Raw genomic sequence first — 13756 nt, forward strand, 5'->3', positions numbered from 1 at the left:
TTAAGCACAGTAAATATTTACCTGCTGAATTTGCTTGCAAGACTGTTAGAAACACACTTAGAGAAGTTAGATTGTACAGCTGGAGTTCTGTCAAAAGTTACTGCAACTCTTTGGAAATCTAATCTTCAATAAGCCTAATTAGCTAAATAAGCCTAATCTTTAATAGCCTTCTCTATGCAGTTCTTTAATTTTCCTGGTTTTGTAAAATACTTTACTGAAAGATTTGAGGTTGAGTTAAAGAAGAAATTAATCTCACCTAAGACCACAGTTCTGTTGCATCACATTATATCCTTGCTTCTTCAAAGGTATAAGCCAATTTCATCTGAACCTTGCCTCCAAATTATGGTGGGTCAAATTTTCTTCAAAATTTCAGGGACAGAAACCATTAAACTAAGTCACTAGATGATAGCATAACATTTAGTTCTTGAAAGACACCTTTAAGAGTCCCTTCCTAACCACTGCATATATGCCTTTAAAGTTCTCATGATTTAAGCTGATGAAGTTGAACAAATACAGGAAGTAACTAATTTCCATAAAGAAGTTTCTGCCTTGGCAAACCACATTATACTAAGGAAATGAGTAATTTTGCCACAACCATCATATTATTCAGCTTATTCCCACTGACCTTGACCAGCTTGAACTCATGCCATCAAAACTGACTTGACTTCAAAAAAGTACGTTTTGAGAAACAAAGATCAACAAAGAAAAAATAAAATACAAGAGATTATACATTTCCCATAATACCAGTTATTTTTTTTCATTAAAAATTACATGGAGAAATAAAACAAGTATTAAATATGTATTATGCTCTAAAAGTGACCAATAAAGACACACACCTTTTCCCAGTGGACAATCTCCCATGCACCATTTCGTAGTACTAAAAGAAAAGGAAAAAAATAAAGACTTTTCCACTCGTACAATCTAACTGCAGTATACAGGTATGTGCTAGATTTCTTATGAAAAGCCATACAGACACATCTCATTTACACAATATTTCAGAGCATGCTTTGTTTCTATGAATTCAGATCAAGCATTTCAAATATATAGCACATATTCTTGATAATAGTTTTTGTGCCATTGAATCTTATTACAAAGTCAATGAGAACATTTTACAGGGCTTGATAATCAAATAAATCTGATATAGATTTCATGCTAATGTGTTTTTCAAAATAAATCAGTAAGTGGAATAAAAAGTTCTGAAGTTGAAAAGTTTTGAAATTATTGGGGGTGGTGACAATAATATTCATTAACAGTGCCAGGAGGCTTACTATAGTTTATCTCTTCTGTTGTTATTGGCATATCAGACAACTTAAGGATCACTACAGTCACCTCCTCCACAGGTACACTGAAAATACCCCATGCTATTTAGAGTAGTATTTAGTATAGTTTTACCCTGGTAGTAACAATTAATATTGTAACCACATTCCCCTATTCTAGTTTTACGTGTTACTATGATGATACAAAACCCCTGCTTTGTGTCCAGTTAATTGCCAAGATTGTATTTTCAGAGAATAATAAAGGTAATGGTTTTTTAGCCCCAGTTACTGAAGATGGATGTGCAAAAAAAAAAAAAGAAACATGTTGCTATGTATCAATACTCAGATAACTTTGAGAGACTGCTCCCTTTCACTGTGTTTTCCAGCTTTCAAACCATCAGGAAGCTTCAGTTCCCCATCAGGACCAAATTCTTACACAAGAGCACGCTGACTTCAAAAAAGTGAATCAAAATGTGCGACTACACATGGCCTTTATATTTAAAGTCTTCTTGGAGGTTATGTCCTGACTGACTCCTCTTGTGTATCTCAATGATATCTGCAATCATTACTTAACCTGCTTAGTAAGTCTTCCCCTTCCTTCCCCCAAATTGATAAGTGTTGATATGCTCAGGGCAATGGTAGATGGGGCAGACTCCCTTTCTGACAGCAAGCAAGACATTTTAATGACTGTCTCACCAACCAGCTAATCATTACACAAAATCTATTTTGACAAACCATTTCCCTCCACTGGTAAAATTACAGATTCAGCGTGATTACTGGTTGTAACACTGTCCTAAGGAACCCAAGACATTTGATAATTGTGCTGCCAACTACCTATTTCCATCCCCTTGTGTCAGCAATACAGCTTATAATACAGCAATACTGATGGGGCCATGGCACCAATCAGATGAAAGAAATTACAAGAATTAAAAATATACCTTGCAGCAGTCCAGACAACTGCATTTCACAAACAGTTACAGTATTATAACTGCTACTGGAGCTCAGCAGGTCTGAAATATAAGCATGCCACCAGATGTGGCCAGGGGCTTTGTGAGAAGGGGCTTCTGGCTGCAGAGGGAATGTCCTGTCCTGCTGTCACCCCATGCCAAGGTGCATGCCCTCACTGCTCTGTGCTTGCTGCCTCCAGGCTCTGCTGGGCCCTTTGATGAGCCAGTTTAATCCACTCCATTTGTGTCCATAGGACAATATAATTTTTTCTTTCTGGATTTGTTTCTTGCTGGTTTAACTGGTTAAAATCAGCTCAAAAACAGATGAGTCAGACTCATGAAAACATGCTGAGCCACCTGAAATCTCCAGACTACTCTAACCCTAGCTTGATCTGGTAAGCTTTTAAGGACAATTAACACACACTAACATTCAGTTGAATCCATTTTCTTATGGGAACAAAAAAAGAAGTGGTGTTATGCACCTTTTATATAATGGTTAGAGAACATGCACCATAAAGTTTTCAGCAGCCTGACTTTCTCATTTTTATCTCCCACTTTTCAGGTCTCTCTAACAAAAAAATTTCAAAAACATTGTCCATCTGCCCTACAGAAGGCTATTTCACCACACTACAGAAATGCAGATTTCATCCTGTCAGAATGTCTGATGGTGTCCTCCTGTATCATATATGTATGCAGCCTGAGGCAACAAAAAATTATCCCAATTGCAGCCTAATACATCCAAATCCTTTGCAAAAGGTTTTTTACAGTAAACTTTTAGAAAGTTAATTACTTATGGCTGACTGACATACAGACCATCATTAAGGAACAGAAAGTCAAATGGGGACCCATATGCAGAATCTACACATGCTCATGCCATTTCACTAACAATTCTGTGTGTTTAAAAGGCAACCAAAGGTGGAGCTGCATATACAATGTACTATGCACATTGCTGCTTTTCAAAGTCACAGAACTGCTGAATACACGAAAAAAATGAAGAGAGTACCATACTGATTAACTTTTTAATAATTGCTTTGACAATAGATTGTACTTGACAATACATTTAAAAATTGATTTGTCAGGATGCTAGGATCAATGCTGCACATATGTGAATCTTGCATGAGCTTAAGAAATGTGTTTCTCAGTGTGAGCAATATTTAATTTATCCTCATCACACATTTAACTTTCCAGATACTCTTTTGCATGCATGGAACATTAAGGGATCCTAGGAACAATTACCAAAGACCCTGATGAGAGGTAACCAAGAAGTGTCAGAAAATAGAGTAAAATAAGCCTTTTATTAAAACTTTGTACACTCTGGACAAAAAGAAAAATTGAAAAGGCATTTTAAGATTTCACTGCAACCAAAACTGTTGTTTGTAATCTCAATAGCTATGAGTGGTTGATGAAAGAATTTTGGATGTCAATATTAAGTCTTCCTTTGTTTTTTATGTATTGCTAATAGGTTATCTGTTTCTCCAGGCCTCTGGAGATTTCTATTTCTGTGATTTCAGTCAATAGATTTTTTCCCCATCCTAATCTCTCCATACCTGCTATTGAGCTCAGTAGTCTCTACATGCTCAATAGTTTCCTAAGCTATCCTGCCCTCCCAACCCCCCTAAATTTTACAGTAAAGATTTACATACAATTTAGGTAGGCTTTAAAATTTATGTTTCCAGTATTTAGCAGCGCTACACAATTTTTAAAGTGATGACTACATTTCTCCCTAAAAAAATAATGGTTATTTTTATTATATATTTCAAAGGATTCCATGTAAGATTTTTCTTCTTGTAGTATTTTTCATATTTTCTGGAATCAAATTCACATCACCCTCATTCCTCCTCCTGTTTACAAAAACAGGACTAATTCCATCAAGAGAGGTCTACCTCAGAACAAGTAACATGAAAAGCTGAAGAGCAGCAAAGCAGGAACCTAAATTTTGACATACTACCTGACAAGCATGTTTAGGATATACTAATACCTCACTCACTTTCTGAGCTAAAATAATCCCAGTTTTATAACACTTTTCTTTATCAAAATATGTTAAACAAACCACACGTGAATATTTTGGTTAGGGTACACTGGCTAAGAATCTTATAATTTCTAATCAAACCGGTACATTGATTTAATAAAAACCCCAGCAAATCAAACCCAAAATAACTCCATCAGTCTTTATCCACAGTTTTGAAGCAATACAGAAAGACAGTTCTATTTTTTTGATGCTTCCTTCCTATCGCTGGCTGAAAAAAAATTGTATTTGTACTCAGAAATGCAGACTTTTAATTATAATGTAGGTTCATTAAATATACAGGTGATTATGATCTCCTAATAGTGGCAGCATCACCTGTGCTAAATGAATAAATGCTCAAGTTTCTTATGAACCTCACAACCTTAATCTAGAACATATTCTATTCTGTGGAGCTAACATCGCTGCAAATTATTAGTTCAACTGTTTCCATTAGAAATTTTGAAGTAATCTGCACATGTGATTTCCCACTCAATTATGTCAGCAGATCAAGTTGCATTACTACCATGTGCTAAAATTCAACCCCCCCCCCCCCCCAAAAAGGTTAAAAATATTTCCTACCTTGAGTTTGTTTCTTGTTCACCGCATTATCAGCTTTATGTCTTTTCTAAATTAAAAAATGCAGAGTGGTTAAAGACTTTTGTTGATAAGATAAAGCTTTCTAATAAAAACCCCATTTATTAGCCCCTACTCCTCATCTATTCACTAAACCACCTAAGTATTTAAACAGGACTATTAATTACTTGCACAGTTATGAACACCAGGAAAGTCACATCCAGTTCCAGGCTAATTATACTGTACTAAAATATCCTTTCATGTGGGTAATCTCTATCTGGGCTAGTTCCTTACATAAAGAATGGATGCATTTCAATGCTGTAACTTTGCCTGTTCCTGGAACTGGGAGATGACTCTACTACAGCAAAGATCATGGAACAATTCTCCATCTGAGGGTCTCATACAGCCACCTGAAGTAAGGCAACGACTGTGTAAACATAATGACTCCAGTTCCACAAAGCTGCCTGCAGACTTCAACAACAGTAACAGACAAAAAAATCAACAGCACCACCCCCCAAGGAGGCAATGATGCCCCTCAGTTTTAATATAGCTGGGAGACATCTTATGACAGTATTTTCAAGGTACAACCAAACTCAAGACACAAAAAGCTTAGGAGAGTACTAGTTTAAACACACTGTTTAGGATTCATGAACTCAGTTTTTCTTGAGCAGGAATATGTTTTAGAAAATTAATTTAAGTAGAATTAACTGGTTTAGGTACACTTTTTAAACAGATGTTCAGAATTCATGCCTCTGTGATACACACAAAATCAGAAGCAATCTTGTAAAATGGAAGAAAAATAGGTCAAGATGCTTGAGTGATTTATTGCCAATAAAATGTTGATTTGACTCTGAGCTAGCAGATTTTAAAGGCCACCTTGTAACTTTCCAAAATTGAAGTATTATTTTTACTAGATTTTCATAGATAACCAGCAGATTCTCCTTTCAAAAAGATGGCTGACTATACAGATAAAAAACCTTTGATCAAAGGGAAAGCCTAACTTGACCATAGCATATGTCTATTTGCCCACAGGGTGAATCTCCTCCATTTGAAAAGGTTAGTATCCAGTGCTTTCTGAGGTGTGACAAATGAAAATTATTGGAAACAACAATCTAACACTGCATGTCACAAATCCTGCTAGCACCGTTGAAGCATATATGGAAAACACATGCTGTTCATGAATAGTATCTTCTGCTAACATCTTTCTCTTGCTATTTCGTTCCAGAAAGAAAAACATTTGGTTCTTGAGCTTAAAGTATTGTTTTGACAAGTGCATTTGTTGTTATCAGTATAAAAGGTTCCTATCCAAAAGCTTTAATATTAGATGAAGATTACCATTCATGGAGATCCTAGATATTTCACTGTGTAAAAAAACTGAGACATAATGAAAATTAATGGTTAAGGGAAAACACTTTGAATATTTTACTATGCAGAAAGTGGTCGGCTTTCTCAGCAAAACAATGGTACAGCTGTGTTGGTTTTAGGTGTCTCTGTAGCATTTGGTAATGAGAACTTTATTTAGCTGATATGTGCAAAACCCACTGTACTTGATCCCTGTCTTTCTCCCCTGCCACACCAAACTGTACACTTCAAGTTACAAAGAGCAAATGGTAGAAATAAATAACAAAAGAAAAGGGACTGGATGAGACAATTTTAAAAAGGACACTTTGTACAGTAGCAGTAGCTTCAGTTTTATATTTGCCTAGACACTGACAGATGGTGCAAGTCTGTAAGCATTAACAGCAGAATGGTTAAAAATATCTAGAAGAACATGAATTGATTTAATCGCTTTTTTTTAAAAGGGGTTTTGTTTATGTAAAGAGAAAGCAACAAAGGCATTTAAGGAGAAGCTGACTGTAAGGCAGAAAAAACTAGAAATGCCAAATAGAAGAAAAATATTTAATGTAAACCTCATTGTGTCTTGCAGGACCACTTAACTCTGATCTAGGAGCTTCATACAACCTAGGGAGCCTGTATCTTGCCCACCATCCATTCATAGAGGTAACTGAGGCAATAAAGGCAGAATGGGACCGACCAACCACTCTCCATTCCAAACCTCCTTTGCAGCTCATCACTCTTCCCCTTGGTCATGTTTCTGCATACACATAGTAATTCTGCTCAAACACAATAAATCTGGTGCTCCCAGGCAGCTTACTATTTGTATGCCAGGAATGACTACACTATACTACAATACCTGCAACCCTTTCCAAAACTCAAAGAGAAGAGCCCACAAACAGGAACACTACTCCTCTAGTGGACAAGACACTGCTGTATCATGACATATCTGAGGTCTTGTCTAACATACCTGCAGAACTAAAATAAAACAAAAGCAGATAAAGAAATTCTTAGCATATAGAGTGATGTGGTAAATAATTAAGACTACTTTAATTCCTTAGATACCAAAGACATCAATTAAAAGACTCAATCATTTTAAGGAAGTTAGAGAGACAGATTTCTATTGTATATTTTTAGTGAAGAGAGAGCAAGAAGGTACTCAGAAAACCTCAACATCTTCTGTATAAAGTGAAACAGAGACTGAAATTCCTTTCTCTCCCTCAAAATAAAATAAATCAGGATGGATGCTTCTGTGATGAGAATGTCTGACCTCTTTTAAAGTTTTCTTTCAATGCAAGAAGAAAGTTTTCTTCAATGCAAGAATGAAAAACAACCACTACCACATACAGGGACTAGAAAGAGCCTGGGAAAGCCCAGAATAAGTGCTTAACAAGGACCAATTCTATGTCTGTTCCTGGCCATCAGGAGTCAGCAAATCACACTTAGCACCAGGAAAATGCTAGCATTTAGGAAATGCAAACAGTCAATTGCACTGGACTGGAGCAACAGGAAAAAAACTAAAAAGGCCTATTGCCCATCTGTTTAAAAAAACCATGAAAAGTCACAACAGTGAAACTAAGGATTTTATGCACAGGACATTAGAAATAAAGAGGCGCATCAAATGCTTGGACGTGGATTTGACAACCAGGAAACATTTTTGTAATATTATAAATGAAAAATATGATAGCTATTTACAAAATATTGCCACTAAATACTTACAATATCCTCTATTATCTCCTTCACTGCAGCTACAGCTAAAATAAATAAGAGAGGAACCAATGTTGTGTAGCGGCCTGTTGGTGATACATCTGGTATTTGCTATTAAAAAAGAAAGAGAAAAAAATATTTTGCATTGCTGGTTGAAAACATTTTTAATACAAGAAACAGTATTTTCTGTGCAAATAAAAACACGTGAATTCACTTTTTAGACATAGTGTTAATTATTTCCAAGAGAGCTTTACAGTCTTTAATTCAAAAGCAGCTGATACAATAAAGAAACATCTACACTTTAAAGCAGTACAGTGTTCAACGGTACTGTTTCCAGAGGTTTAATGTTTGCAGAATATTCACCTTCCTTTTCTGTATTTCAAATTGAATTCAAATACACATTTAGAAAATATAACTAAACTTTCCAATTTAGATTTTTGCTCCTATAGCTCAGTATGTTTTTAAACATTATCCTCTAGAAGAAATGCCAACTACAGGTAACAGTTTTCTGTATATGCCAGATATTTCTAAATGGAATTTTCTTCTCCTAAGTCTTTCTGATCCAACAGAATTTCAGCTTTACTTAACCTGTCTTACAGAAAAATATTTCTGTGCATTTTGTTATCTCCAAGGAGCAAGAAAGCCACAAACCCACACATTTTATTAAAGATATATCTACATGATACAGCTGTTCTGATAGGCCAGCTAGCTTGGAAAGAACAGTACAGCAACCTCAAATATCTTAGTATCTCTGTCTATAATATAAATGGTCTCTTAACAAGTTTAAAACATTAGAATCGTTTGTTGATCTTACCTGAAGCAATGCAATAAAAAGAAAAAATGCATTAGCAGCTCTTCTGAACTGGGAATAAAGGAACCGTGGCAGGAATGTGATTATGTTGTACTTTGCAGTGCTGAGAGGAAAAGACAAAAAACACATGCTATTATTACAGAACAAAAATTTCTTCAAATGTATTCTTTCCCTCCCAGTTATACAAGCTTTCAAATAAAACTGTTTGCTTTTTGATTCTAAACTGATAAATATTGGATATTAAGTGTGCTTTTGCTAGGCTGGAAGAAGAGAATAAAATTTATCCTAGCAAAAAAATCTCTGCTAAGCCATCCTCACAAAATGTTTGAGCACCCATCTCTCTGTCAGCCTTTTACATCTGTTTAAGTACAGACCACCAACCATCTAAGGTTCTAAAACAATATATGCAAAAACAATCATGCCAAAAACTTTTAAGCAAAAGACTTGTAGGAATATTTTAACTTATTTTTAAGTCAGTCATATTTACTTTGACCTTGCATAAAACTGTCAATATAAGGGGGGAATGAATGTATCCTGCAAAAGCCCTCTACTCTTTAAGCAAGCAAAAGACAGAAGGAGAAGCTATATACACTAAGAAATAGCATACAAAGTTTCTCAAGGTCATGGAAGATCCCCCCACATTAATCTCAATATCTACGAAATTAATGCACATTTTCAAAAGGTACCTTCAGAAAACACACCTACCTGGGACAGAGGTATCATTTCCTTTGAATTTTAACAACAGAAGTGAGGATGCTATCAGATCTAAACACACATTACTTATGAGTATTTACTGTATGACTTAAAATTCATCAAAAGCAAACAAAAAACCTAGCATAAACCATCAACAAAGTCCCTAAAGCCTGAACCTGAAACTGAAAACTAGTCTCACAGGCAACCACAGCATCTTTGTAACTAGCTGACTGAAAAAGCCAAGTGTTTCCAATTCCAAACAATGCTGTGCTCAAGTACAGTGCATCTCCATCAGCACTCAGCTGCCAGGAATAGGTTCAAAGATGAACTGAACTGAAACCTGAAGAACAAATCCATCCTCTAGGGGCACATTAATGGTACAGCTGTAAAGCAGCTGAATCTTCCTCACTCCATTCTTAAAAATTCAGAAGGTCAGATTTGTAACTGAAACAGCTTACTAGTCTCCTCATTTCACTTCATTCCTCCCTCCAGTTTCTGAGACTGTCCTTGGTGGCCAGTAGAAATTACAGAAATAGAATACATAAAACCTTTTCAATTTTGCTATTCAGCATGCAATGTTCTAATGTTTTTGTTAATACCTGACATGATTATTGCAGAATTTGGTTAGCTGAGGCTGATTGATGAATATAGTTCTCACTTCCTCTTGATCAGCTAGGGAAGTCTTCTCTGAAACATCCTCTGTCTTCTCATAGCCTGTAAAAACACAGCATGATTTTCCATATAAATACATTTACTTACACAAGATTCAAGGCATTTCATCAGACAAAAGGACATTTATTGTGGATGTGAACTCAATGTATTTGCATTTCTCACTGGTAATGACCCCTGAAAAAATAAAAAAGTCTTTTTTATATATTCAAGATGCTCAGTAAAAACCTACACTCCCCACAGACCATCCTTACCTTGCAAAGATCACTGAGAGCAGCATAACTGTGACACCTGACAGACAGCTCCCTCTGCATTCCTAATTGCATCTTATTGGATCCACAGATTCCTGTATTGCCAGTTTGTTTCACTGTTCCCTAAACTGATCATCCTCCACCAAGGTAAGTCTTTTTTCTTTCAGACTTTCCAACTGGTATCAGGAACCTGGGTTCCTGAAAGCTGATCTTATCCGTAGAGACTGAGAAGGGGAGAAGACACTGTTTACTGCATCCTAATCTGTCTTTTGTTTCCAGGTTCCCTGCAACACCAGCCTAGAGAAACCACCCTTCTCAGTCATTATCTTCCTGCTGTTACATCTGAAGGAGAGTAAGAATGGCATCTCTAAGGCACTCACCAGGTTAAACCCCAGGTAGGCTGTGACTTTGCCACTAAATCCATCTCTCTCTACTCCTCTACAGCCAACTGTTGCTGCTTTGAACTCTTGTAGGTTCACCTTTTTATATGTGAGCTTTGTCAGGGACTCCTTGCTAATTCACAGAATGGTTTGGTTTGGAAGGAACCTTAAAGCTCATGTAGTTCCAACCCTCCCATTATGGGCAGGGAACCTTCCAGTCAATCAGGTTCCTCAGAACACCATCCAGCCTGGTCTTAAACACTTCCAGGGACAGGGAGTCTGCAACCTCTCCAGGCAACTTGTTCAATGCCTTACCATCCTTGTAGTAAAGATCTTCTTCCTAATACCTAATCTAAACCTACCCTCCTTAAGGTCATTCCCTCTTGTCCTACCAATAAATGCCCTTGTTAAAAGTTCCTCCATAATCTTCTTGCAGGCCTCCTTTAGACACTGGAATGCTGCTAGAAGGTCTCCTCTGAGCCTTCTCCAGGCTGAACTCTCTCAGCCTGTCTTCATGCAGGTGCTCCAGCCCTGTGATAAACTTAGTGGCCCTCCTCTGGTCTTGCTTCTGTATGTCCATGGCTTTCCTATGCTGGGGCCCCCAAAACTGGATTCAGCACTCCAGGTGGGGTCTCACAAGAGCAGAGAAGATTGGCAATAGCACCCATCTGCCCATCAAAGTGCTGACACCTGGACCTGCTGGTCACGCTTTGAGGCAGCCCAGGCTGTGTTTGGCTGTCAGGGTTCCAAATGCACATTGTCAAATCCTGTGAAGCCTCTCATCCACCAACACCCACAAGTCCATCTCCTCAGGGCTGCTCTCAGTCCATTCTCCACGCAACCTGTATTTGTGCTTGGGACTGCCCTGATCCAGGTGCAGGACCTTGCACTTGGCCTCGTTGAACTTCATGAGGTTCACACAGGCCACCTCTAAAGGTGCCTCTGGATGGCATCCCTTCCCTCCAGCATGTCAGCCGCATCACATAGCTTGGCATTGTTAGTGGACATGCTGAGGGATCACTCAATCTCACTGTCCAGATCACTGACACAGATGTGAAAAAAGTCAGCTCTCATACTGACCCCTAAGGAATGTTAATTGTCACTGCTCTCCACTGAGCTGTTGACCGCAATTCTTGGAATGCAACCATTCAGCCATTTCTTTATCCACTGGGTGGTTAATCCATCAAATCCATGTGTCTCTAGAGACAAGGATATTGTGGGGGACAGTATCAAATGCTTTACTTCATTCCAGTGCTTCTGCCACCTTGGCTTGATTTTGTGCTCATTATGATGGACCAATCTTGAGCTAGAAGGATGTGATCACTGGAAGTCAAGACCATTAAGCTGCTTAATCTTAAGTGGTTGGTCTCACTGGTTAATGAAATTCTTTCACTTGGTCCAGATTTTCTTTGTGACACTAGCCAGATTATTCCCAGAGAATTATTATTAGACTCACTGACATTCCCAGCACCTGCCTCCACTAGCCAGTGAAAGTTGAGCTTTCTGTATATTCTTCCCTGGACTATGAGGAATCTTGTGGCAGCCTGCATCCCAACTTTCAACTGCAAAAGGGGACACCAATGTATTCTTCTCTCCCAAGGCTTTTCACTAATGTTTTGTCACCCAGTCTGCCACTACATTGCTGACAACAGGCCTATGCAGTCTTCAGGCTGGAGCTTGTAAAGTACCAACAGGTATAGCATAAATCTATCAGCATAAAGTTTTAACGTTCTACCAATAATGCGTGTATATAGCTGCTTGTTAAATATACACTGTTCATTCTGTATGAGAATGAGGAAAAGACACCGAAAACCCTTATGTTATAATGCAACTGAATACATCAGAATGTATAGCATGTCAAGGATAATTAGGGCTTTACATGAAAACTTAATGCTTATTTCTAGCATGTTCTATAAATGCTTGCTAACACGTTAGGCAAAACCCAAGCCATTCACCAAGTCCACTGGCCCAATATATTGCCTCTTTCCTATTCAAAATACATTTCAGACACTACTTTGCAAGGTTAGGTCTCCACACATTGAGAAAAGGCTCAGCAGAAACTTTTTATTTCATTCCATTTCCTATTCATAATTCACAGGCTCTATTATGATACAGGAAACCCTCACTACTACATTCACCCTTGTCAATTTCTCTATTTCCTTCCTTACCCAATGAACATACATTCAAACATCAGTATTTTTCTCAGGAAATCTCTTCAGAGGAAGGACAGCCAGCCTAACAGACTGGCCCATCTTAACAGGTGCCAACAAAATACTCAAGGAACCACACAGACTCATTTGGCAGGCTAACCCAGTGAAAAAACCATAACATCTTCAATAACAACAAAATGCAAATAAATAAGTAACAAATAAAACAAACAAACACAGCCCCCAAATCAATTAGAGCTTCTTTCAACAAGAGCACCCACTGAAAATCATATTTTGATCCAACAATAAATTTGGAAGAAGCATCTCTCTTCAAACACTCAGTATTTGCAGGAACTCCTCCTAAACCAGTCTTGATTAAAAAGTTTCTATATTAGTAAAACAACAAAAGTAAATTCCATACCCCTAATTTTTCCTTGAGGTAGGGTACTTTAAGACTTTCAGCTTTTATTTCTGAAAACAGTCTCATTTTCATTACAAGACTGCAATGCTACATACACATATACTACAAAATGGAAATAAAGGGAATGAAAGAAAACCCTCAACCAAATTGCCAAAAGGATTTTAATATACTCCTCTTCATCATAAAAAAAATTCTTTTTTATTCCCTAAGTAGAGCTTTCAAAATGTTTGAAAGCTGATGCTGTAGCCAAGAACCTCTTATACAACTAAGTGCTGTGGTTTAACCTGGTAGGCAGCTAAACACCACATAGTCACTCACTTGCCTACCCCAAGTGCTGGGGCAGAGAATCAGAACGAAAGGTAAAACTCATGGGTTGAGATAAAAATGGCTTAATAGGATAGAAAAAGAAGGGAAAATCATGATAAAAGAACATACAAAACAAGCGAGGCATAATTGCTCACCAACCGCTGACCAATGTCCATTGGGGCTGCCAACCCCCTGCCAACTCTCCCCAGTTTTACTGTTCAATACCAAATATAATACCAAAAGGTCCGGGATACC

At 37.5% G+C, this 13756-nt stretch overlaps 1 protein-coding gene across 1 annotated transcript in view; it reads right to left on the reverse strand.

The window, feature by feature from the left end:
- ATP8A1 (ATPase phospholipid transporting 8A1) overlaps positions 1–13756 on the reverse strand; it is a gene marked incomplete at its 5' end in the record, with an annotated part of 99320 nt that overhangs the window by 80521 nt on the left and 5043 nt on the right. The window contains 5 exons of the mRNA XM_084203998.1: positions 837–877; positions 4788–4833; positions 7836–7934; positions 8638–8737; positions 9927–10041. Of these exons, the coding sequence (XP_084060124.1) occupies positions 837–877; positions 4788–4833; positions 7836–7934; positions 8638–8737; positions 9927–10041 (401 nt within the window). The remainder of the gene's footprint in view (positions 1–836; positions 878–4787; positions 4834–7835; positions 7935–8637; positions 8738–9926; positions 10042–13756) is intronic.

Source organism: Fringilla coelebs (assembly GCF_963513975.1).
Source record: "Fringilla coelebs genome assembly, chromosome: 4".
NCBI classification, from domain to species: Eukaryota; Metazoa; Chordata; class Aves; order Passeriformes; family Fringillidae; genus Fringilla; species Fringilla coelebs.